Source organism: Carica papaya, chromosome 8 (assembly GCF_054855325.1).
Source record: "Carica papaya isolate Zhongbai chromosome 8, ASM5485532v1, whole genome shotgun sequence".
NCBI lineage: Eukaryota > Viridiplantae > Streptophyta > Magnoliopsida > Brassicales > Caricaceae > Carica > Carica papaya.
Genome location: NC_142316.1, coordinates 8990310 through 9015819, shown reverse-complemented (window position 1 = coordinate 9015819; position 25510 = coordinate 8990310). Strand labels below are relative to the sequence as shown.

Here is a 25510-nt window from a genome sequence, read left to right as displayed (position 1 = left end):
TTAACGTATAATAATACCAGTAATTGAATGGTAATAACATAAGATTGTAATGGCAAAATTTTTTTACGTTTAGATTATCTATTAATATATGTTAATGGCATATTTTTATTTTGATGATAGGATGGTATGGTTATATTTTTATCTAAATTACTAATTTACCCTTACATATTATATGTAATAGTAAATAGTATAAAAGAAGTATGTAAGAAAAATAAATTATTTATTAATATAATTATATTTGTATTTAAATAAATAATTATTATACATAATTAAATTAAAATTTTATATTTAATAAAATAAATAATAATTATTTATATTATCATACTAATTTAATGAATTTTTAATTATCAGGACATCTATGAAATTAATTAAATTAGATGGGTGTATAATAGGAAACAAATAGAATACCCACCAAAATACCACCATTTTAGTAGTTTAAAAATTCACCTCAAAATTTGTCAGTCAAATACCATTTGTTACCATTAGAAATTGAAACAAACATGGTTTTCTCACGCCCGTAACATACCATATATTAAAATTCTACCATTTACCATGATCCAAACATAAGATAAGGAGAAAAACTTCAAATAAAACAAGGAGAAAGAAAAAATAAATAAATATAAAAGAGCCTCCAATCTTCCCATAGACAAAGGTAACTCCCAAAAGAAAATGTGCATCTTAGCTAAAAATCAAATATATAAAATATGTTCTCAAGAATCTTCACTTGTAATAAGTTCCCTTCATAAATGGATGTTAACCCCTTGATGCCTAAAAATAGAGCAGCTGATACTTTTGTTTTTTAAAAATTGATATTGCATTTTTACAGAATACTGAAGAAGTATCAAGCAAGCACAAATTACATAATTTGACAATACAATGCATCAGTTATGACATAAAAATGAAGTTTAGTGAGTGATAAATTAGAGTAATTTCAGAATGCAGCATGCTACAAACCACTGAGTTGGAAAAACGGACTCATATCAGAGCAAAGGTACAGAACGAAGGAGCTTATAAACAGCTTCCATTGAATTACTTTACCTGTAATATATGTTTTCTGCTTGATAATAGTTCCTGCAGCTTCACAATTTGTTCCATCAAAGATTTAGTCTCATCAACAAACTTCTTTCTCTGCAAAAAGAGGATATCAATCTCTTTAATTATATCAAATGTACAAAGTACAATCTTTGTAATACACTTAAGTGAATTTGATACGAGTTAGGGGGGAGGGGGCAACTCACAGGAATCAAGCGGCGCATTGATGTCTACTTATCGAGATAACTTGTGACGTTTTTAACAATTTATTTTCTTCATTTAATTTAACTTATCAAGATATTTCTTGTGGCGTTCTAATCAATTCAATTTCTCCTAATTACTTTAGTTCTCAATCATAGGTTGATTGTGGACTAGATAAAGATGGTTTATTTAGGAATTTAAGTTTCTACATGCTAATGTTATATGCGAGGTTTTGGATTACATTGTTGATCTCGGGTTTCGCATCAAATTTAGAAAGGAATTATAATGGCATGATAATTATAGATTTACCTCAAGATGGGTTAACCTTCGTAAGTTAATGTCCAATAGAGCTTCAGCTTGTTTCTCAGAAAGATTGAATTCTGCATTCACAAAAGCACATATATGTTGGCTAACAAGATCAAGTTTATTCAAAGAAAGAGGAGATGACAAATATGTGGTAGACAGAACATAATATCTACCAGTACCAGATAAAGCAAAATGCTTCCTTGTAATGAAACAAGAATTCTCCAAGTAAAGCATTATTTGCAGAATGAAGAAAAGTTAAAGACTCAAAATGGATCATTTTTAAGGATACTAATATTCTTGTGCCTACAATGTCTATTTAGTACTTTTACATCATTTTAAGCTATTCATGAAATGTATTCAATTAATTTTAGAAGGATTTCAATTTGATTAAGATTTAGAAACTTATGATTTTACTTTATTGTATTGATATTTCGCTTATTTATGTAAATTGTAGCTTATATAAAGGTAATTGATCTAGACAATAGAAAACAATGTCAAATTGAGACTTGATCAGTTTTACTCTTCATTGTTGTGTTATTCTTTTTAAAGAACTTATGCTTATGCTATATATTTCACCACCTTATTTTTTACGTAATATTTTCTTATGTCTACTTTTTTATGTAATCTTCACATTTCTCTTCAACTTTTCTCTTATTTTCTCTATGAAATTATGTTGTACTCTGTCAATTGGTATCACTTTTTGGTGCCTCTTTATAACATCTACTATCTTCAAAACCAAAAGTCACAACGAAACTTAGCCAGGAAAACAGTTCCAGCTTGTATAAATACAAACGTGCACAGGCAAACAAACGAAAATGCAACTCTCCAAAAAGAGAAAGATGATAAAAGTAGCTTACCTTTCATCAGACCATCAGATGCGGCTGCATTGTTTGAAGCTTTTCTAATTATTTGAATCACTTCATCCAAATTATCAAGTCCCACTACAATTCCCTGAAAAGAAGAGAACCCATTTTTTTAAAACGAAGGCCGTTGCCTCGATAGAAAGTACTTAATGAAACCACTATGTCGGTATTTGAATCCATTATGTCAGTATTGATCTTCAAAGGAGAATTGCTCAGTCTAGGTCACATGAAGCACGAAAGTCCTAACCCATAATTCATTTTGACATCTCCCAAAAGCGAAGAATTGACATACCTCAACAATATGCTTTCTATCTTCAGCTTGTGAAAGCTTGAACCTTGCACGTCTCTCAACAACAGAGCATCTGAAATCTAAGAATGCCTAAGAAAGAAAAAGAAAAAGGAAAACGGTAGATGTAGATGATCAGAAGAAATTATCAAGTTAAAACCCAAAAGTTAGTCATAAAATAGTGGAAATAAGATGCCCTTTTTTCATCTTCCTTTTCCATTACAACAGTAATACTGTTGTATTACAACTCATACATACAGGTCATATTTTGGGGAAAAATGACCTATGGATTGCTGCCAAATAAAACACACAACAATTGCTGCCAAACAGAATATGTAGTAATCGTTTCTTTGCCTTATAGAGTCATAATCAATTCAGTAGACAACATAGATATGGGTCATATCCCTATCATATGAAATCTTGACATATTTCTGATACCTCATCACAGGAATCAGATGGGTAACTTTGTTCAAAAAAATTAATCATGATGGTTAACAAATAACAACCTTAAATTCAATTAAATGCAAACTTAAAATTTGTGCATCATCTTGCCGCCAGGAATCAAATTTGTATCACCAGTTGGGTAGGAGTTGGCAAGAGTTATCTAGTCCAATAAGTACATCTTGACTGGTTTGCTGCACCACATGCAAATACTACAACTTTTTTAATAGAAAGAGAAGTATTACTAAGATAAGAGGAAAAAGAATACATATGCAGAGGATAAGTGGTCCTCTACAAAGAATTATGGAGAACAAGACATCTTCTGAAGTAAAAAAATGAACCTATAAACCATCTAGGGGAGGAAAATAATCACCTCCCAATCCTGATGAAGCCCATGATCACTAGATTAGAATACTTCCCATGAGCTTTGGCCCATAAAAGACAAATAACAATCCTCAAATCCTCAAATATCTCAACACTTGAAAAGACAAGTAACAATCCTCAAATATCTCCCCTGGAGTGGTAACAAATATAGATAAAAAATTCAAGTAATTTGGCCTACAGTTTCCATGTTGCTTCACAATGGATAAATAAATGGATATGTGCCTCCCCTACTTTTTAACACATTAAGCCTATATTTGGATACGAAACTCGGTTAGGCCGATAGATTTATAACATCGCATTTGTGTTAAGTCTTTCATGAATGATCGTCCGTGCAAACACCCTTACACTTGATGCTCTCCAAAAATCCTTAAGGCATTAGGGAAGGTTAGTAGTTGGATGTCTAAAAAGGCGATCAAGGAAAGACTTACAAGTATAACATCCCCATGGTTCCAAGGTCCAAGTTCTAGTATCTTGATGTGATGTGACATGAGCTGGTACCAAAATAGTTGAGAGATTAAGCATGTCAAGATTTACTTTTAGATAGATTATGATGTTGTAATACCCGGGGCTGGGATCAATTTTAACGTCCCAAAATATATAAAAAGTTATTTTATTTTAATTTTTTAAAAAATTTATCGAAAAAAAATAAATTATGGATGAAATCAAAAATAATTTTGAAAAAATGGGTAAAAATATGGGTTTAGGGGGTGCTTTTGAAAGAAAAATTAGAAACTGGGAGTTAGAGTCCAAATAGAAAAAATTCTGTCACGTAGAACCACTCAGTCGACAATGCTGACGAGGCGAAGCATGCCGCGTGACAACGCATACTAACGTCGGCGCCACGCAAGCGATCCGTATGCCTCGCAATCGAACGGCACAAGATCGATCCCGCACGCATTGACTGCCCAGATTTGTTACCTATTTAAACGCAATTGGACGGTCGAGATCAAATCGCGATGGACGGCCCAAATTCATTTCCTCTTTAAACGTGAACGGACGGTCAAAATCAAATCGCGATAGACGGCCCTTAGACGCGATCAGACGGACGAGATCGATCGCAATTGACGGCTCAGATCAAAGCGAGATGGGTATGAATACCTCGCATCACGGGAACCCAAACGCTACTCACCAGCCCCCGCCGGAGAAGAAAAATCAAACGCTGGAGAAGGAGGCCGACCATCGACTGCCGATTGCCACCGCACCGAGTGACCGCCGATCGCACAAAGAGGTAAAAATTTTCCCTACCCGCTCAGAATTTGATTTCGAGCAACCTCATGGCCAAATTTGAGCAAAAAGAACAGCAAGTAAGCCGGAAACGACTAACGAATATCAACGGAGCCGCCGTGACCAAAGCCCCAAAATCCTTCCGATGAACCCCTTTCCGATTCCCATTTCACTTAATTTTTCGATTATTGTGTTTACCATTATTTTCTGTACAGGTTAGCCGAAGAAAAAACCTCAGTCGTGAAGGAGAACTAGCGGAACCGCCACACCCAGAAGTCCCCCCCGCCGATGAGTTTGGTTTTCTGTGGTTTTCCGGCCAACGGAGTCCCCTAACGTGTTTTTCTGCTGGGATACGACCAAAACCGGCTAGGCCGAGGCGGACTACCGCCATGGACAACAGATCTGGTGCCAGAGCACGGCGGCAGCGCCGTGCCAGAACCCCAAAATTGGCCGAAATGAGTTTTGGACACCTATTTTGGATTTATAAGGTATTTTCATATATGTGACAAGTATTTTGGATTACACAGTGATAATTCAATAAAACTTGGTACTCGTTAGTAAGCGTAATAGGCAACACGACATCTTGAAACACCGATTCAGGTAAGGATCCCTCATCATTTTCTCTGTTACAGTAAATTGAGACTTAATAATCGATAATTGCGTGTTTTTAGGAAAAATTAGATAACGTTAAAAATAATTACAACTCACTAGTGGAGCCGGAACTGGTTAATTTACGGTCGTTTCGATTACCTATTTATTTTCCTATATTGCCTATATTTGTTTACTATTATACTATGCGTAACTGAATTGATGGTCTTTAGGGTCTTTTTGGTTATTTAGTTATTTGATTCCCCTGCATTGTATGTCGATATTCCGATTATTGGTTATTTGGCTGTATTAAACTATATTATTGTTTAAATAAACTGTGAGTATAAAATAAGGTATGCTTATTGTGTGGTTGATTGTTATACTAATGAAAATCTGTATGGGAAAGACTTACTAGGTACTCGGGAAATGGCGGACGGATCCGGTACATAGAGAACCCTACTGTGAACATTATCTCAGTCGGAAGGGGCTGGGAAGTTCCTTACCAGTAAGGATTAGGATATATAATTCACCTTCATACCGGACGGGGTATCAAGGTGATAGAATGTTTGGCGTCCATTACCGTACGGGTTATGAGGATGGTCAGTTAATTGTTTAATTGGATATTGGATTCACGAGTAGGAGGACATCTCTATGAACCCTCAGAGGTACCGGTAAATGGATAAAAATATAAAATGATCGTTTCTTATTATCTTATATATGATAATAAAAAGTGTATAAATATGAGTTGTCAGATTATTTTTATAAAGACTTATTACACGAATATGGAATAAATGACTTTGTTTATAGTAAATGAATTTATATTAAATTAAGAACTCTATTAATTATTTTTTCTAATTTTTATCAACATTCAGTTTTCCATATCTATAATTAGTGTGATATTCTTACTGAGGTAGTATAACTCAACTTTTCATTAACTATTTCAGATCTAGATCCCGATCAACAAGAGGGTTATGAATAGTTCATTAGCCGAACTACCTTCAAAAGCTAATAAAGGTCATCCTATTATGCTTATTTATTTGTTTTTCGTTTATTCTTTTAAAATGGACATTCTCACATCCTTATTGGGCATTTTAAATTATTATGTAAAAAATGTAAACTCTAACTCTATTATTTCGCTTTCGTATTTAATTTATGACTTTATTTTTATTTAAGAACTTTTACAGATGTGACATGATGTGATGTGAGTTGGTTCCAAAAGAGTTAGGAGATTAAGCATGTTAAGAGTTTGCCTTCCTGATAGATTAACATGGAAGTGAAAAAATTTCAGGCTTTAGATGTAAAGCTAGAGATAGGAGCATTATACAACCATGGGAATTGCTTGGCCAAAGATTCCTCTCAATCCAAATATCTTCCCACGAATGCACTCTACAATGATTTCTTACTTTTATGCATGTTGAAGGTACAAACAACGAGTGAATTCAGGAGATTGCACACAAAGGACTTCTGTGATAAATGGACCAACCAATCACGGCATCTCATCTGTCCCTGCAACCTCCATGAAGGCTGTTGATCACTCTGCGACATAGAATTCGGTTACCGAGAAAAACACTAAAGCCATTTAGCCTAAGATTCCCAATACCCAAACTCCATGAACCTTTGGATTGACGACATGTCTTCCATCTCAGTAGCTCATCTCAATTTTCAACCTCCGCTCCTACCAATAAAGTGGTGCATATGTTTATCAAACCAAATCCTAAACAGAGACAAAAATCAAGTAGAAATTACTAGAGAGATAGGATTGAATATGGATTACCATTCTCCTTAAAGAGAACGACCTGTCTTTCCAGCACTCTGACGACTTGGCCACTTTATTAACTACCTCATCTCAAAAGCTCATACTCCACGGGATAACCCTAACGGTACACGAAAGTAGGTGATAGCCATTCTAACTGTGAGTAGTAATTTGAAGAAGACTCAAACGTAGCATAGATAGGACAAAACTACTATTTGAAGTCATCCTTTCCTACCGACACATAAACTCAAAGAACAAAACTTATTGCTTGCGAAAGCATAACCCTCGTGTATCGAAAAGTACATTACACCACTAGGATCCTCCAATAACAACACTAAGGAAACTACTATCACAAAAAAAAACCCTTGACAACATCAAAAAAATAACCAAACTGAAAAATCTAGAATAAAGACACAAAAAGACAAGGAGAAAAAAGTCCAACCTGCTAAAAACAACCCAAAGAGGTTCATAAGATGGCAACAAATATAGGAAGACCGCCAAAGAGATTCCATAGCATCAAATAGTGCATGTATCATCATGTGAGACTGTTATAGACTCTTTTGTGGGTCGTTCTTAATGCAGAAAGGCAAATAAGGAATTTATATGGTTTAGTTTTATCCTATTTTAGAAATCTATTTATTAGCTAGGAAAGCTTATCTCTTATTTAGGAATTAATTTTTATTATATGGTTAAGATTTATCCTATTCTAAAAACACATCTCTTAGTTAAGAAAATTTATCTCTTATTTAGGAATTTAATTTTTATTTTGGAAACTTGTCTCCTAATTAGGAATCTCTTTTATTTTTGCTTTAAGAAACCTAAATAATAAAAGTTTCCTATAATGTAATACATCTAATCCTATTTAAAGGGCTCTATAATTAATAAAAGGTAACCAAAATTATAATTACAATATAAAGATTAGAGCTCTCTCTAATGAGGTCCAATGTGCTATGCTCCCTTTAATGAGTTTCAAAATAATTCACAATAGATCGCTCAAGAAATTGTAACAAAAGAAAGAAGCAAGATCAAGATTCTGATTTCAAGAACATAAGAAATTAGTATCAGAGCTTAACACTATGGGCTACTCTACAACAAAAGAAGATCTGTGATTGAAGCTCCAAGAAGCCTTGGCTGCAAATGAGGCACAGAGCATAGAGATTGAAAGACGATCGGGCAGTCAATTGCAAGAGTTATCCTCGCAATTCAAAGAAATACTATCAGTTTAAATCATGGCAGACAAACAGAGTCAAAAAGGACTGCAAACAGCAACCACCTACAAGAACAGCCACCTCAAGTGCTTCAAGCCGGTAGTCAAACACATAATGCAAATAATCCACCAGGTAATTGGGTTGTTCCATGCTACAACAACTTAGATTTTCCAACATTCGATGGTTCTGAAGATCCCGTAATCTGATTACACCAGAGCTAGAATTTTTTTACCCATCAATACATACGGGAAGGGATAAGGTTGGATTGGCCGCCTACCATATGCTTGGAGATGCGTAGCTGTGGTACCACCAGTTAGAATCTAAACTACCTACGATTAACTAGACTGGATTCAAAAACTATTGTTCTTTGAGGTTCGGGCCGCCAACAGCTAATAACCCATTGGGAGAATCGGTAAACTTGAAACATATAGGGTCAATAGGGAATTATCAAAGACAGTTCCAAGAAAAACTACCAAGAGAAAACAAGTTCATACAGGTTAATTAGTATGTAAGTTTGTTCACCGTAGGATTGCCAGGTTCAATTCGATTGGATATAGAGTTCCACACTCCACCTAATTTGGTTCATGCCATGAATCTAGCAAAAGCATTTGAATCCAAGCAACACATTTTGAAAGAACTAAAACCGAAAAAGAGATCATGGTCAACCAATAGGCCTAGCACCTCCTCCAAGACACTTTCCGCAGCAACCTCATCACCTAAAAGAACAACCACTACTGTTAGTGGAGGAGCAACAAAAGTCATATCCTGAAACACTCCATTTATCAAAAAATTATCAAGAGTAGAGATGGCAGAGCAAAGAGTAAAAGGCATGTGCTATAACTGCGATGAGGCACACTCCACAGGTCATCAATATAAAAAGTTTTCTTAATTTGAGTTGGTAGATTCAAATAAAATAAAGTCGGCACTTAGTGTTGAAGGAGAACAAGAAATCTCTCTACACGCAATCATAGGTCAAAAAAGGCACACAGTATGCAAGTGAAGGTTGTCTTGCACACTTATCATTTATGGGCTTTGGTAGATTCGGCGAGTACACACAATTTTATCAATTTAACAACTGCAAAAAGTCTCAAAATCAAAGTTCAACGAAGCAGAGAAGCCAGTGTCTTAGTGACCGATAGAGAAACTGCCCATAGCATTGGAATTTGCAATGCAGTAACCTTTTCAATGGATAATTATGAGTTTACTGTTGATTGTTTTATCATTCTTTTATCTAGATTTGATATGGTATTAGGAATTATATAGTTACAAACTCTAAGACCCATCCTTTGAGACTTTAGTATCATGTTGCAAGGACTGCAGCCCCATCATGGTTGACAATTTAACCATATTATTGGACCCCATCCTCATGGGAAGGAATTAAAGCAACTCTTAACCGAGGTTAATGACCTTTTTCAGGAATCATCTGGCCTTCCACTTCTCAGAAACTGTGACCACCGAATCTGTTTATAACTCGAAACAGGACCAGTAGTAGTTAAACCTTATCGATAACCACATCTTCAAAAAGATAAAACTGAAAGACAGTGTGGTGAGATGCTTCAACATGGAATCATCAGATCCAGCAAGCCCCCATTCTCCTCACCGATTTTCTTGGTTAAGAAGCATGACAGAGACTTAGTAGTTTTATGTGGACTACCGCGAGCTCAATGCTAAAACAGTGAAGGACAAGTTCCCTATTCTAATGGTAGATGAGTTACTCGATGAGTTGCATGGGTCCAAGCACTTCAGTAAACTAGATTTGGAATCTGATATTATCAAGTAAGAATACATGACTCGGCAATTGAAATGACAGTTTTTCGGACACATCACGGGCATTTTGAGTTTCTGATTATGTCCTTTGGCTTGTACAATGCACCTTCTAAATTTCAAACTCTTATAAATGAAGTATTTCGTCCTCACACAAATTTATACTGGTTCTCTTTGATGATATCTTAATTTACAGCAAGTTTTAGGAAAATCACTTGCTACATTTGCATTTCGCTTTTGAACTACTGCAAGCTCACCATCTATACTTGAAGAAGTCTAAATGTGCCTTTGGGGATACCCAATTTGCATATCTTGGACATATTATTTATGATACAGATGTGACAGTAGACCCTATAAAAATTCAAACTATAACTGAATGGCTAAAACCCCACTTAGTGACTACTTTACGAGGATTCTTAGGTCTGACCGGTTATTATTGCAAGTTCATTAAAGAGTTTGGATAGTTGGCGGTACCATTGATTAATATGTTGCTACAAAATTCTTATTGTTAAGAAGAAGCAGTTGAACTTTCTTTTAATAAATTAAAGCAACCATTAACTGCTGCTCTGATCCTACAACTTCTTGACTTTGAGTAGTTGTTCGTGGTAAAATACGATGCATCATGAGGCAGTATAGGTATTGTTCTACAACAAAACAACCACCCAATTTCTTTTTTTAGTTTTCCAATTGGTAGAACAGTATCACAAACTGGCAGATTATGAATGAGAACTGATCGGGTTGGCCAAGACAGTACAACACTGGCATTTGTATTTGTGGGAAAGAGTCTTCTTTATCTGCACTGATCATTACAGTTTAAAATTTTTATTAGAATAACGAATCACTACTTCTCCTTAACAACACTGAATTGGCAAACTTTTGGAATTTGATTTCACTGTCGAATACTGGGCTGGCTATTTAAACCGTGCTGCAGACGCTCTGTCCAAATTCGACAACAAGAAAACATCTAATGCAATCAACTACCCTCAGTTATTTATTCTAGATGTCATCCGCAAGAAAGTCACTGCTGATTTTTCTTTGCAAAAGCTAGACTCACAAATTGGGCAAGGAGAAAAAGAATCTACTTGAGTTATTCAGAAAGAGGTGATCTTCTACAAAAACGTATCTATCTGTTACCCACCTCTTCATTAATTGCTTCCATTTTATCTAGTTTCATGATAAAGTGACTACATCACATCAAAGTCGATTTCTATTGGGAAGGGATGAAATCCACCATTGCCGACTATGTGTCTTCTTCCCTGATTTGTTAACACCACAAATCTGAAAATCTGAGTACAGTCGGATTACTTCAGCCCTTGCCCTTCCCACTCAAATTTGGGCAAATACTGCAATGGAATTTATCAATGGATTACTAAAAGTGTGGAAAAAATCGATTTTTTTGTTGTTGTGGACAGATTATCAAAGTATGCATATTTTACTCCACTGGTTCACTCATACACTGCAACAAGAGTTACCCAAATTTTCTACGAACAAATTGTTCGTCTTCATGGCATTCCAGAGACTATTACATGTGATCGATATGTTGTATTCACCAACAATTTTTGGAGAAAACTCTTCCGTTTAAGTGGTACAAAACTTACTTTTTCTTTGACTAATCACCCACAGACGGACGGTCAAACCGAAGTGGTGAATCGTACAATTGAAATGTATCTTCATTGCTTCGTGGGGGACAAGCCTAAGAGCTGGATTTAGTGGCTTCCATGGGTTAAATACCATTATAACACATTATTTCGTACTGCACTCCAGGGCAAGCCCTTCAAAATGTTGTATGGACGCAAACCGCCACGTCTCCTTTCATACATACCTGGGTCCTCTCAGGTCGATGCAGTAGATGAAGCCTTACTTATCCACGATCAAGCCTTGACCGAGATCCGAGGTAAACTGCAGCAAGCACAGACTCGTATGAACCTATGACAAGGGGCATCGAGATGTAACCTATGAGGTAGGGGATCTTGTATGGCTTCGTCTGTAACCATATTGCTAGCACTCTGTCTCATCGGCATCCCACCATAAGCTATTTCCAAAGTTTTACGGCCCATTTTCCATTTTATAGCATGTGGACATCGTTGCATACAAGCTTCAACTACCAGTTGAGTCCAAACTTCATAACGTCTTCCATGTTTCCCTTCTCAAACATTTTAAAGGGAGACCTCCAACCTCAATTTCCTCGCAACCCCCAGTGAAAGATGGTAACGTTATCCCCACTCCAGCATCAATTTTGCATACCCGACTTAATAGAGGCATCTGAGAACTTCTAGTGCATTAGAACGGAACGGATATAGCTGATGTTACTTGGGAAACCCGTGAACATTTCCTTACATCTTATCCAGACTTTGAGCTTGAGGGAAAGCTCTTTCTTCAGGAAGAGAGTGATATTATAAACTCTCTTGTGGACTGTTCTTATTGCAGAAAAGGCAAATAAGGAGCTTATATTGTTTAGGTTTATCCTATTTGGGAATCCTATCTATTAGTTAGGAAAGTTTATGTCTTATTTAGGAATTTATTTTTGTTATGAGAAACTTAAATAATATTTGTGCATCTTATTGAATTTATGTCTTAACATTTGTTTCATTAATGTGACCAAAAGCAATTTTCACATTACATTATGCTACTAAAACCCAACAAACAAATTTAAATGCCTTAAACCATTGTAGATAGTTACGGTCATCAATCTTTCAAGCGGTGATTTGACGTGAATATGTAGCCCGTAGGATATCATTGCTAACCATGACCTTAATTGTCATAATAATACTATCACTGGTGCTTTTTGGAAGGCTAAACCTACTTTAAAGATTCAGGTTTTTGTCTAGATTGTTCTTTTGAATAGGCTCAACAATAATGATTTGCTACAAGTTCACATACCTAATTGTGCTCTTTCTCCTGATGGGCATAGGGATAGCAAGAGGTCAAGACAAGTTTCGTAAAACTCAAACCCCACTTAGCTATAAAACCAATAAACCCAAACCCATCCTGAATCAGGATGATATTATTATCAGTTTGACCATGTTTCTTTTTTCTTAATAAAAGAACAATTTATTAAGAGCAAGAGAAGAATTGGTGTATTACCAAATCAAGCACCTATTGTTACTGTTGTAGATATAGTTATTTTGAAAATATGTCTTATTGACCAATAGTTAGCGATGGCTCTAATGGATGGTTTCCTAGAATATGCAATAATGGAATCACTATTTTAGTAATGATGTCGAGAAGAACAGTGACATCGATTCACAAGAAGCTCAGCAAACTTTTGAAATAGCGGAAGCTAACCAGAGGAAAGTTTAGGCAAGAGACAAACAATTGAGGCAAATGTAGCTCTCAGACGAACTCGAACAAGAGTTGCTATCAATGCTATTTCGTAACTAGGTGTCAAATAATCAAAAGAACTCTTATATAAATGAAAGACATTATAACATATCAAAAAAATTATTAAAAAGAATAGAATAGATAAGAAATCAATAAAATAAAAAAAAGGCTAGAAAAACTTATTAGACACCATAATCAATAGTATTTAATAAGTTCTACCTATTATTGGATCTGAACCAATGACTCTCGTTGTATAGATTTCCATAATATCCTTACCTCGATGTGGATCAAAAATTGAGAAACTGGAACTTGATGTTTGGAGGAAAATGTTGCATAATTTGGGAAATTGGATGACTAGTGGTTACTTACCCAACCACTAATCTTCCCAGAATCTCAAAATGGATCCATCTTCAACATGAATGTGTCTATGGGGAAGGAAAAGAGGATAAGCTTGTGAGATGACTTTCCAAGAAATGCGGTGGGAGACATACTTTCGAGCAAAACATCTTACACATCCCTCTCGCTCCCATGGATCCTCCTGATCACCCTATGCCACAGAGAGTCCAGTTCTCAGCCACACTACATTTCTAGTTAAACTTGATCCAATCCAACCCGATCTTCCCCAATTTGTTTTAATGAAATTTGATTCAATTGGAATGAAACCTTGAATCCACACTAAGTACGTTCCCAAGCTTTGCCCCTTTCTCCTCCTCTATAGTCGAAATAAAACCTCCATCACATCATCATGCATGTCCTTCTTATCCATGCATTAGTTTCTTCTCGAGCCAAACACAATGCGAAGTCTGAGGAAAACACTTCTTAAATTCTTCTACGTCATTTTCAAATATTCCTTCCTCTGTAATTTGTCTTTCTTTCTTTCGACATCTCTTAACTCAGGTAAACAAGTCGTCATCCTTTAGTATTTAGTATAAAACATATTTTATATTTTTACTTAAAATTAAACTTGACATAACCAATGATAAAAAAATTAACTTGATTCAACCCTTTTTCTAAAACCAGGATGGGTCATGGGTGGTCGGTCCAATTTCACCAATCATGAGTTTTTTACCATTCTTAGATATGCTTGTCATGTGTTCCAAGGAAGCTGCATCCCATTGTCATCTCTGCCTGCACTTTGACGTGGTCTGGTGGCTTTGGCCTAGGATTGTTGATGTTTTTAGCCTTATGTGGGTTGTTCCCCTTCTGTTCAATGCTCCTTTTTTCTTTAAGGGAGAACAGCTTAATAAAGAAGCAAGGATGCTTTTGAGAAGGGCTTTCTTTCCTAACTTATGGGTGTTGTGGTGAAAGCAAAACGATAGACTTCTCAAGGATGGCTTTAACCTCTAGGACATATTGGTTTTTTTGTTTCTTTGTGAGCGAAGGCATACAATTTCTTTGGAGATATCACTTTGGATATCCTGCAAGGGGACTGAAAATCGGTGTTGCTTTGATTTTATGTATTTTATATTTTGCTTTTAGAAAGATTTCTTCTCCACTGTTTCTGTACCTCTTTCTCCTTTTTCTAACATTTCTTTATCTTTCATAAAAATATATCCATTAGTATTGGACTGTTAACACTTAAAAAAGAGAGTAGATTGAAAAAAAACATAAGCAAACAAATTTGAGCAAAGTTCACAAGTTGTATAGAGTCGTACAAAATTATAGACATTGACAGACTAGGTCTGATCTGACTGGATCTCAACTTAACAATTCTGGTTTGACTATTCTTATGTGATTGCAATAGGAACTAGGTTTTTCCTTTAGAAGGAAGAGGAAGTACGTTTTCTTTTAGTGGAGAAAGAATGAGGGATAAAGGTTTCATAAGCACAATGGGCTTTTGTATTATTCATTATCACTCACGTGTACCATGCACATAGAAACACACTCTACAATTCACATAGAAATATGCAAAATGCTGAAAACGAAGTCAACTGCATTTAAGCTCTGAAAATAATTTATACAAATAATCAAAGAAATACGATAACATATGCAAGTACTCACCTGAAGCATTTCCACAATACCCATCTGCTTAGGCTGTCCATCAAGAATGCTGCGAAATAAGGTTGGCCTTAGTTAAAAACCATAGACGAAACTAGGGTAACAAGTAAGGTACATCCCATAAGAGATTGAATTAGCTACATATTTATATACCACAAAATTTTACACCAATTTATATTTTATTGGCAAAATAACCCTGACTAATAAATAAAATTGCTAATACTTAATGATATATATTTTCTTTTCCAAATAAACAGGATTAAACCTAATCCATACAAACACCTAATCTCCACATATTTGCTTGCAACTTAGGCAATTTCCCAATGAACTTCTATCTGTTTGTTTAAAATAACATTCAATTAATTATTTCAAAAGTGATAGTGGTATCCAATTCTTTACTAACATTGGTACGATATCAACAGTTCTAGATGCAATGAACAATTCATAGAAATTAAAAAATTACATCTTTGGTTTCATAGTTTGAACGGTATAATCAAGCAAAAAATTTAATCACATATAACAGACGGGTATTGTTAGCCAGTACCTCAAAAAATAATTCTAAAGAAAAACAACATCATGGTGAACTTCAGTACCCAGCTTTTGGGTGTGCCAGGGGCATTCAACACTACAATTGGTTTGATTTGTGGTAATTCGGGATAAGAACACAATGAAATGGTGGACATTTTAGTAGGGAAATCCTGAATTTCACATATAATCAGGTTCCTTGACTTCTGATTTTGTTTGGTACTTCATCTGTGTGGAAGGTAGAGAGAAACTAAGGCAAAGGCTGGGATTTCCAATTTCTTCTATCATTTGTGCCTACATAAGAAGCTCGGCCAATTACTCCAGTTACTTTTTTTCGATAAAAGAAGAATTCATTGAGAGAATGATTATATGAAAGGAGAATTGAGACATCTTCCCCACTGAAAAAAAGACAAAAACAATGAAAAAAGAACAGCCAATAAATGAAGTCTAACTATCGCAAATAATGATAGCCCAATTGCATTGAACATCGGAAATACAAAGGTCTTGATAGCCATTGTGTCCTTTAGTCAACAAGGACACCAAAAAAGTTACCCTCTCCCAGAACTCGGAGTAATAAGTAAGTCTGTTATTAAAGATACTAGAGTTGCAATCAAGCCAAATATACCATAGACCTGCAAAGAGAACACCCCGCCATAGAGGCTTGGCAAACTTCCTCAGTCCATCTCCATTCATATGAGTACATAAGAAACTCTCCACAGTAGGAGGCAGCATCCAGACATAACCAAACAACTTGAACACATCTATCTAAACTTCCAAGCCACCTTACAGTGAAGAAGCAAATGATCAAAGGCTTCACCACCTTTAAAGCACATAACATAAATATCAGGAGAAAGAGCGCACAAGGACAGTGAATTTGAAGAAAATTGTTTGTGCTCAACTTTTGGTGACTAGTAGTCCAAACAAAGAACTTCACCTTAGAAGGAAGAGAAGTCTTCAAGAAACCTTTGGCAACATGCATCTGGCGGTCTACTGCAAATGGAGTATTGAGAGAGGAGTACAGAAAGGGGTTGATGACGTATTCATAAAGGGATCTACAAGTAAAAGGACCAGAAGATTCCAAGTTCTAGAGTCTAACATCAGACAGTGAGGATGGTAGAATAGTTGCCAAAAGATCTAATAAGAATCACATATCCAATGCCTCCCTATCAGTGAGGTTGCATTAGAAATCAAGATTCCATAATATCCTTTCCTCGGTCTCAATCAAATAATGAGAAACTCAGCTTGATGTCTGGAGAAAAGGCTGTACAACCTGGGAGTTGCGTAACTAATGGTTGGTTGCCCAACCACCGGTCCTCCCAAAACCTCAAAGTAGACCCTTCTCCAACTTGAACACGAGCATAGGGCAACAATACAGGATAAACTTTTGAAATAGCTCTCCAAAGACCAAGTAGCCTAGACGGAAGGAAGTAGGGTTGATGGAGATTGGTTGAGCACACAGGGCACAATCACCACAAAAAGGGCAGCTGGGCAAGGAGCTGGCATGTGGCTGGACAGAAGTGTTGCACAGGTTTGGCAACTGCGCAAAGACACATGGGCAGGTAGAGGCGTGAATGCAGGGAGAATCACAGCTAGTTGTGTGTGTTGGAAGGTCCGATGCCAACAATGAAGGATGGCTTCTGCTGATAGAGGCCAATATGTAGTGGGCCGGCCGCTAGGATTTTCAAAGATCGAGTTAGCCATTTCTCTTTTTCTCTTGGATTGTAAAGCCTTTTCTGTTGCATTGTGGGCTAAGGTTAACAGTTAATTTAGGGATTTTTCTTAGCGTATTCCATGAAGGGATTGCCATGCTTTTACTTTCTTAACATATTTTTTTCCTACAATTCTATCAGGAGGATTTCTTATCCTCTACCTTTGTCATCTTAACCACTTTATCCAATAAAATTTCTTTGTTCATCCAAAAAAGAGATTGGGCCTTTTAAAGGAAAGGGCTATGTTGAATAGTGACAGAGAAGAGCTCTTTCTCCACTATATCTGCCTAAGACTTGAAGAAGAATTATCTAGTGGTTGGGATGATGATCTTCCATTAAAGAAAGATTTGGCAGTAGTCTAGCAATGTCAAAATGTCAGGATCGTTCTAGCGATAAAAGCTACTACATACTTTTTCCTTACACAAATAATTGACTGAATAATAGACGAGAACGACTAGGAGAAGCATATACAGGCTTGAGTCTTTATGTAAAAAAAATTCTTTCATGTTTTCACTACTTCCCTTTTTGGATTTGCGCATTATTCAACCAACTATAGAACCTACATGCATAGCACTAATATCATAAGAACAAGCCTTAAAACCAATAGCTTTTGATTCTCTTATGTCAACGTCAAGCAACGATTTCATATTGGAGCATTTCCAGCAATTATCTGTTTTCCTAGTAATTGATTACTGGCTAACATCAAATGTATGAATCAAACTGCTACATGTTTGACATAATAGCTATATACAAATGGTAATAACTCACCCCACCATATTGCAGCTGAAACTAGATTGAAGAGCAGTAAGACGATAAAGATTATTCAAAACAACTGCTGAGTCTGCACCTCGTTTGAGCTGTAAAGTTGAGAAAGACAAACGCGAAAATTGCTCAATCACTAATTATAAAAACATATTAGTTGCCTTTAGCAACATGGTACAACGAAGATCATAAGAGAATAGACAAGCATACCTCAATTACCACACGCATCCCAGAACGATCACTTTCATCACGAATATCACTAATGCCATCTAAAGTCTGTCAATGTCCAATGTGAAATCAGGATATATTATAAATTAAACAGTAAAATATACAGTAAGGACAACTAACAATAGCATGTCTCACAACACAAACATTTTTCTTTAAAATCACAAATTATATTTCACAATGCACCAAAAGTAGCAATCGTTATAAAAATTTACAAGTCTAGTAAAATGTCAAAAAGGTCCCCTTAATCCTCACTTGAATGCCCTTAATCAAAAAACTCAGTAAGAACCAAGAGTCTCTTCAATTTATCAAAAATTAACATCTACACCCCCCAAAAACCATCATATTTATCTCTTTCCAAACAACTCAAAAAGTAACCGAAGGGATAAGCCATATTGTCTGTGCTTATCACTCTGGATGCCTCTCCATGTCCACAACTCTTCCCTTACAACCCCCACTATAAACCAATTTAGACCCACAAAACAAAAAGCCAAAGACAATAGCTAGTGTCCAAAAGGACACCAAAGGAGAATGTGATTGCATGTCTCAGCTTCTCTCTCGTAGAAGTAACACCTATTAACTAGGATCTTGTCTTCCTGATCAGCTTATCTAGAGTGAGAATACATTCTCAAACTGCTTCCCATACTAAGAACGCCACTTTGGGAATCGCTCTCACCTTCCATTCCACAATTTGGTAAGGGATCATCATGTCTTAAACCTCTAGAAGCTTTTAAAAAAGACGATTGACCTCTATTCACCATTACAGTGAAGGAAGAATTGGTAATGCTTCATCCTGTCACATCATTTTTGCTAGAACCCAATCTCTCCATTATTTAAACAAAAACTCCAAGAAACATGGTCATGTGCTTTTTCTATGTCTAGTACTAGACAACACCCTACTTTCCATTCTTCATTATTCTATCCATAACCTCAATGGCCATGAGGACAATGTCAAGAATTTGTTTGTCCCCTACAAAAGCATGTTCACACTCCTCTGCCAAACTACCAAGTACTCTAACTAGCCTCCTCACCAGGACTTTCTTCACAACCTTGTACACTCCATTCATAAGACTAATAGGCATGAAATCCTTGATATTAGATGCACGAGGAATTTTCCAAATGAAAATCAAGAAAATAAAGTTTAAACTTCACATAAAACTACCTAAAAAATGTAAAGAAGACATCGGATAGCCTTTCAGAATGTCTCAAAACTGTTGAAGAAGCCCACGTTGAAATCATCCAACCCCAGAGCCTTGTTCCCCTTACAATTAACAATAGCAACATGGATTTTCCCTTCAGAGAAAGCTTGTTCAAGAAACGTATAATCTTGCCTGCTCAGCCTATTAAAATTGAGCCAACGTAGGCTTCCACAAAGCGACCTCATTGTATAGGTCTTCACAAAACAACATAACATTGTCCCAACTTTGTATTCCCTTTAACCATCCTGTCATCTACCTCAAGCTCCTCTATGAAATTGCACCTTCTACGATAATTGGTCATACAATGGAAGAACTTTGTGTCCCTGTTCCCCTCTTTTGTCCATTGTGCTTTAGGTTTTTGCTTTCAAGCAGCATCTTCCATGAGAAAAAGATTGGATATTCTGACAGATTCTCTCTCCTCACAATATCCTCCTTGTCACATGCCCTTCCAAACTATCAATGTTTTAAAGTTCATAAAAGAGCATATCCTCTCCTTCCCACGTCTCCCACCAACTCCTCCTTGTTTCACCCTTTAAGCTGGTCTTCTAACAAAGCAAGCTTTTTAGCAAATCTAAAACTAGCAAAATCCTCCACCTCCATTTATTTTATCAAAGAAGAGCGTCGGAAGAGGTGGGACCTGTTGTGGTTGTGTGGGACACTTAAATATGGTGTTAAATAGCTCGGAAAGATAATGGGAAGCATTTTCCAGGTCATGTGCCAAGGAGCTCCATGATATCATGGAGAGACCTTTCGCCTCCCTTTTGGTGGGAGATGGACGTAGTCCAATACTAAGGAGAATCCCTCTCTTTCCAAAATGGACTGGTTTATTGTTTCTATTACTTTTCGGATTCAATTGCTTAGGATTGTTCAAAATGTTTTGCAATGCACATTTTATGACCATTTGTTTTCAAATCTAAAAGGACTTGGACCCCAAACTAATGTCGTTCAACTCCAAGCAAATGGGAAAGTAGTCATAAACTGTGCGTAGCAAAACTTTGAAAGACATATTGTTAGGCCAAGTCGAGTTGGATTTGAGTATTGCTATTAAAACGTTGGACCCAACATGATCTTAATGTTTGGCATACGTGTAGCTTGTTTGTAGAAAACTATATATTTTTTAATAATTTGGAAGAAAGGTATACCAGCAATATGAAATTAATTTTACGGTTTTCATTTCTCACATATAAAGATGTTTACATATAGGGTCAAACCATTCAATAATAAGCATCACAATTTATTCTTCTACATGGCATCAAAGTTATAGGAGAAAAGAAAAACTCCTCTTTTGTTATCAAACCTTAAACCAGCCTTCACTGCCAAAATAAACAGTAAACCTATAACTGGCCTCCATAACCAGAACTCCTTCCAGAATCAACCTTCAATGCCAGTCCTACATCCTGTCACGTCCCGGCAGCAACCACACTCCAGAGGCCAGTTTTATTCTATTTTCCACACCATGTTCCGCTCTATTTTTACTAGCAGTTTGCTGCTTCACTGCTCTGTTCTTTCACAAGTCTACTCTGTTCCGACGCTCTGTTAAGCTCTGTTGTTGACGCTCTTTTTCAAGTGCAGTTCTGCTCTGCTTCCAACCTGTTTTGCTCCGTCTTTCTGCCTCGCTTCAATCATAGCCGCTTCGTTTCAATCATGTGCAGTTCCGGCCTCCATAGCCAGAACTCCTTCCAGAATCGGCCTTCATTGCCAGTCCTACATCCTGGCACTGCCCAGCCGCAATCCAACTTCAAACAGTCACAGCAGCCACACCAGAAGCGAGTTCTACTCGATTTTCCACATCATACTCCATTCTATTTTTACTTGCAGTTCTACTCTGTTTCAGCGCTCTGTCCTCCTCTGTTTTCGCACAGTTCTACTGTGTTTCCACGCTCTCTTTCGTGCTATGTGTTTGCAAATTATGTCTGTTTTTGACACTCTTTTTTCATGTGCAGTTCTGCTCTGTTTCCAACCTGTTTTCCTCTGTCTTTCTGCTTTGTTTCAATCATAGCTGCTCTATTTTCCAGCTTTTACCATGCATCCTGCCTCTAGTCCCTGCCTTACCACATGCCCTGCATCATCGACACCCTATTACCACTTTCCAACCGGACTTCATAGCCGCAACCAGCCCTTATAGCTGCCACCAAGCGTGCAAAGCAGTTGGAATCAGCCACTACCACACAGTTTGCTGCAGTTTGTTCTCTATTCTTAGTCGTACGAAAAGAAGAAATCAGATCCTAAACTAAAGCAGGTCAAAACAGCAGACTTGAACTATGGAAATGAGGTAATTTTTCATAATTTGTCATCTGATATTGATGTTATAAACATGAAAATGCAAGCATTAGAAAAGAATAAAATATAGGAGATGATGGATCTACCTAAAGAAAAGAGACTAGTAAGGTACAAATGAATGTTCATTATAAAGTACAGACCTAATGGCACTATAAGAAAAATATAAAGTCAAACAAGTGGCCAAGGAGCGCACACAAACATATAATAGATTATTAAAAGACCTCTACACTCATAGACAAGATCAACATAGCCAAAGTACTTTCATTCTCAGTTGCTAACTATAATTGGCAACTTCAATAATTTAATGTAAAGAATGTCTTCTTATATGGAGATCCTCATTGGAAAATATATCTGGAGATTTCATTGGCGTTCATTGAAGATGTAGGAACCAATAAGGTATGATTTAAAAAGGTAATGTATAGGTTGAAGCAATCACCGATAGCCTCATTTACAAGATTCGCAAAAGTAATGTTGATCATAGGATACAAACAAAGACAAGAAGACTATACACTTTTTATCAAACATTCAGACTCAAGAAGAGTCATAGACCTACTCAGGTATGTCAATGACATCATTGTGACAAGTAATAAAAACGAGAGGTTAGCACTCACACAATGTCTCTAAAGGAATTTGAGAAAAAAAAAATCTGAATAACTGAAATACGCTTTAGGAATTGAGGTGGCACGCAAGAAACAAGAAATCTACATCTTACAACAATACTATCAGTAATCTTTTAAAAGATACATACAAGCTAGCATGCAAGCTCGCAAAGTACACTAATAGACCTCAGCAACAAGTTGAGCTTGGCAGAAGAAGATATGTGTGTCAATAAATAGCTGCATCAAAAATTAGTTGGGAGACTTATTTATCTGTCATATACAATACCGAAAATTACCTATGCAGTAAATGTCAAAGGAATTAGCTGACAACAAGGCCAGCAAATTTTATACAATTATAAAGCTAGTAGATTTTATACTTCGGAAGTCAAAGGAATTAGCTGGCAATTATAAGGCCAGCAAATTTTATGTCTAGTTTTATATCTTGTACAGCTTTGATAACTATCTTTTATATTTATATCTTTTATTCTTTCCTTATATTAGGATATACTAACTGTAACATATATTTGTATATGGTAGTTTAACTAACTTAACGGCTGAAGCTTATGTACTTGTATACATAACGAGAATTCTCTTCCATGACAAGATAGATTTTTTACTCAAAATCTCTTAAATTGTCAATAAATGCAATAAGTCAATTCATGCACAATTAAAAGAAATATACTTACAAGCAACATATAGAGCATTATACTATCTCCTAAGGAAAGGCAAACTAGTCAAAAAGAATTTCGAACTGATACTAAAAGCCTATACCGATGCTAATTATTCTAGACTATAAGTGGATTAGAGATCTATTACATGGTACCATATCTTATTTGGAAATCTTGTTATATGGAGAAGCAAGAAACAAAAAGTGATAGCAAGATCAAAGCCCAGAAGCAAAAGTCATAGCAATAGCACAACAGGTATAAAAGCTGTTATGGTTAAAGATTACCTTGGAAGATTAAGATTAAGTAGGATGGTCCGATGAAACTTTATTGTGGCAACAAATCTACTATCAATTTTATCCACAATCTAGTACAACATGACAGGAGTAAACACATTCAAGTACAAATATTTTATCGACGAAAAACTAGATAGTGGTTTACTCTACATACTCTATATGGCTTTCTACTCCCAACTTGCATATGGGCTCAACAAAGGCTTGAGCAACACAGCATTTCAAATAATTGTCATAAAGTTGGTAATTGACAATATCTATTCACCAACTTTAAGAAAAATGTTCAAAACTGTATATTTGTACTGATTTTGTAAAAGGGTTTATCAGTAAAAATATACCTATGTAATTATTAGGATTTTCTTTCCTTATATCAAAAGTTGTGTACATATAGGGCCAAATTATTGTAAATATCACATTCTATCTTCCACAATTTTTATTTTTTCATCAACAGCATATATATCCTCAAGGACGATAAATGCTTTCTCTTTAAATAAAGGAAATTAAACTCTAACACCTAAAATTCTTGAAACCCTAAACTCTTTACACTGAAACCATATAGAATACTGACCTTCTTTGTTAAAGGCCCAGAAAACCTAGTCTCCAATATTTACAATCCCTTTGCAGTTGTGGCATAAAATGGCCAACGTTGCCAACGAATTGGCTTTACCAAAGACGCCTAGAACACATCTTCTATTCCGTGTTTCTTGCCTAAATATATCACCCTGAAGTGGTGGACCCAACTTTACCAACTGCCTTTTTGGAGAACTCCTTATTCCTCAAGCTATTACAAGTACGTGCTAGTACTAAGGAGTTGCTGGTGCAGAGACACCTCATGGAAGATGCCTGACCCATTGCAGAAATCCCTATCCATAGCAATTTGGGGACAAACAACTTTCAGAGCAAGGGACTGCTTTTAAGACTAGAAAAGAAGACCGGTTTACAGGTCTCATTTACCAGAAAAGAACACATTATAGAAGCCAAAAAAAAGGCAGAAGACCGGAACACATTATAAGATTCTTTTTCACTTTAGGTTATTTTCTATTTTAAGTTGACATTTCGCAATTAAGAAATTTTGTTATTCAAGGCTTTCAGTTCTAAATAGGACAGAAGACCCAAACTGTGGGATCCATAGCTCCCTATAAACACTTAAAATTTCTTGAATAAAAGCATCTGAAAATTAATTGAAAGAGAGATCACAGGCCAAAAGGTCATAAATTTAGCAAAAAAGTTCCACCACTGCTGCAGAATTTTTCTCTAACCAGACCAGTTACCAGATAGCAGATGCAACATAACAGATTATAATATATTTTTCCCATGCAAGACACCTTCAATAACTAATCAGAAATCACAGAAATAAGCACATGCTAAAAGAAGAACTATCAAAAATCCTTCAGTAATATAACAGTCAAACATTCAATCAAAAATTTTTGATCCAGATGGACAGGAATTGAATTTGAAATTTTCATAAAAATACCTTGGTCTCAACAAGTTCAGCAATCTTCTCAACTAGTGAAGATTTGTTTGTCTGGTATGGGATCTGTTACATTCAGAGGAAACTGATGAATAAGGACTTATCCCATCCTTCTATACAATCAGGAAATGGACCTCCTCAAATCATGCACATAATATAAAGATAAAATCCCAAGTTGTGTTACCTCTTTTATGATAATTGCAGCTCGCTTTGTTTTTAAATCTAGTAATTCAACATCAGCTTTTCCTCTCACTATGATACGTCCTCGACCAGTTCGATAAGCCTCTAAGATCCTAGAAGAATTAATTAAATATCAGAGAACTTGATAGATATGATTCTATGCGACATATAAGTATGAGAAATAGTGGAGGAAAGATTGACACATAAATAAGCTGAATGTTCTATTAAAAGCA

At 36.0% G+C, this 25510-nt stretch overlaps 1 protein-coding gene across 1 annotated transcript in view; it reads right to left on the bottom strand.

Annotated features, from left to right (window-relative positions):
- The window catches only part of GYRA (DNA GYRASE A), a 77802-nt gene that overhangs the window by 11920 nt on the left and 40372 nt on the right, over window positions 1-25510 (bottom strand). The window contains exons 9-17 of the mRNA XM_088209585.1: window positions 25282-25390; window positions 25101-25163; window positions 18576-18641; window positions 18372-18460; window positions 15373-15421; window positions 2695-2781; window positions 2397-2490; window positions 1543-1613; window positions 1039-1128 (exon numbers count right to left, since the gene is read on the bottom strand). Coding sequence (XP_088065711.1) covers window positions 1039-1128; window positions 1543-1613; window positions 2397-2490; window positions 2695-2781; window positions 15373-15421; window positions 18372-18460; window positions 18576-18641; window positions 25101-25163; window positions 25282-25390 — 718 coding nt within the window. The remainder of the gene's footprint in view (window positions 1-1038; window positions 1129-1542; window positions 1614-2396; window positions 2491-2694; window positions 2782-15372; window positions 15422-18371; window positions 18461-18575; window positions 18642-25100; window positions 25164-25281; window positions 25391-25510) is intronic.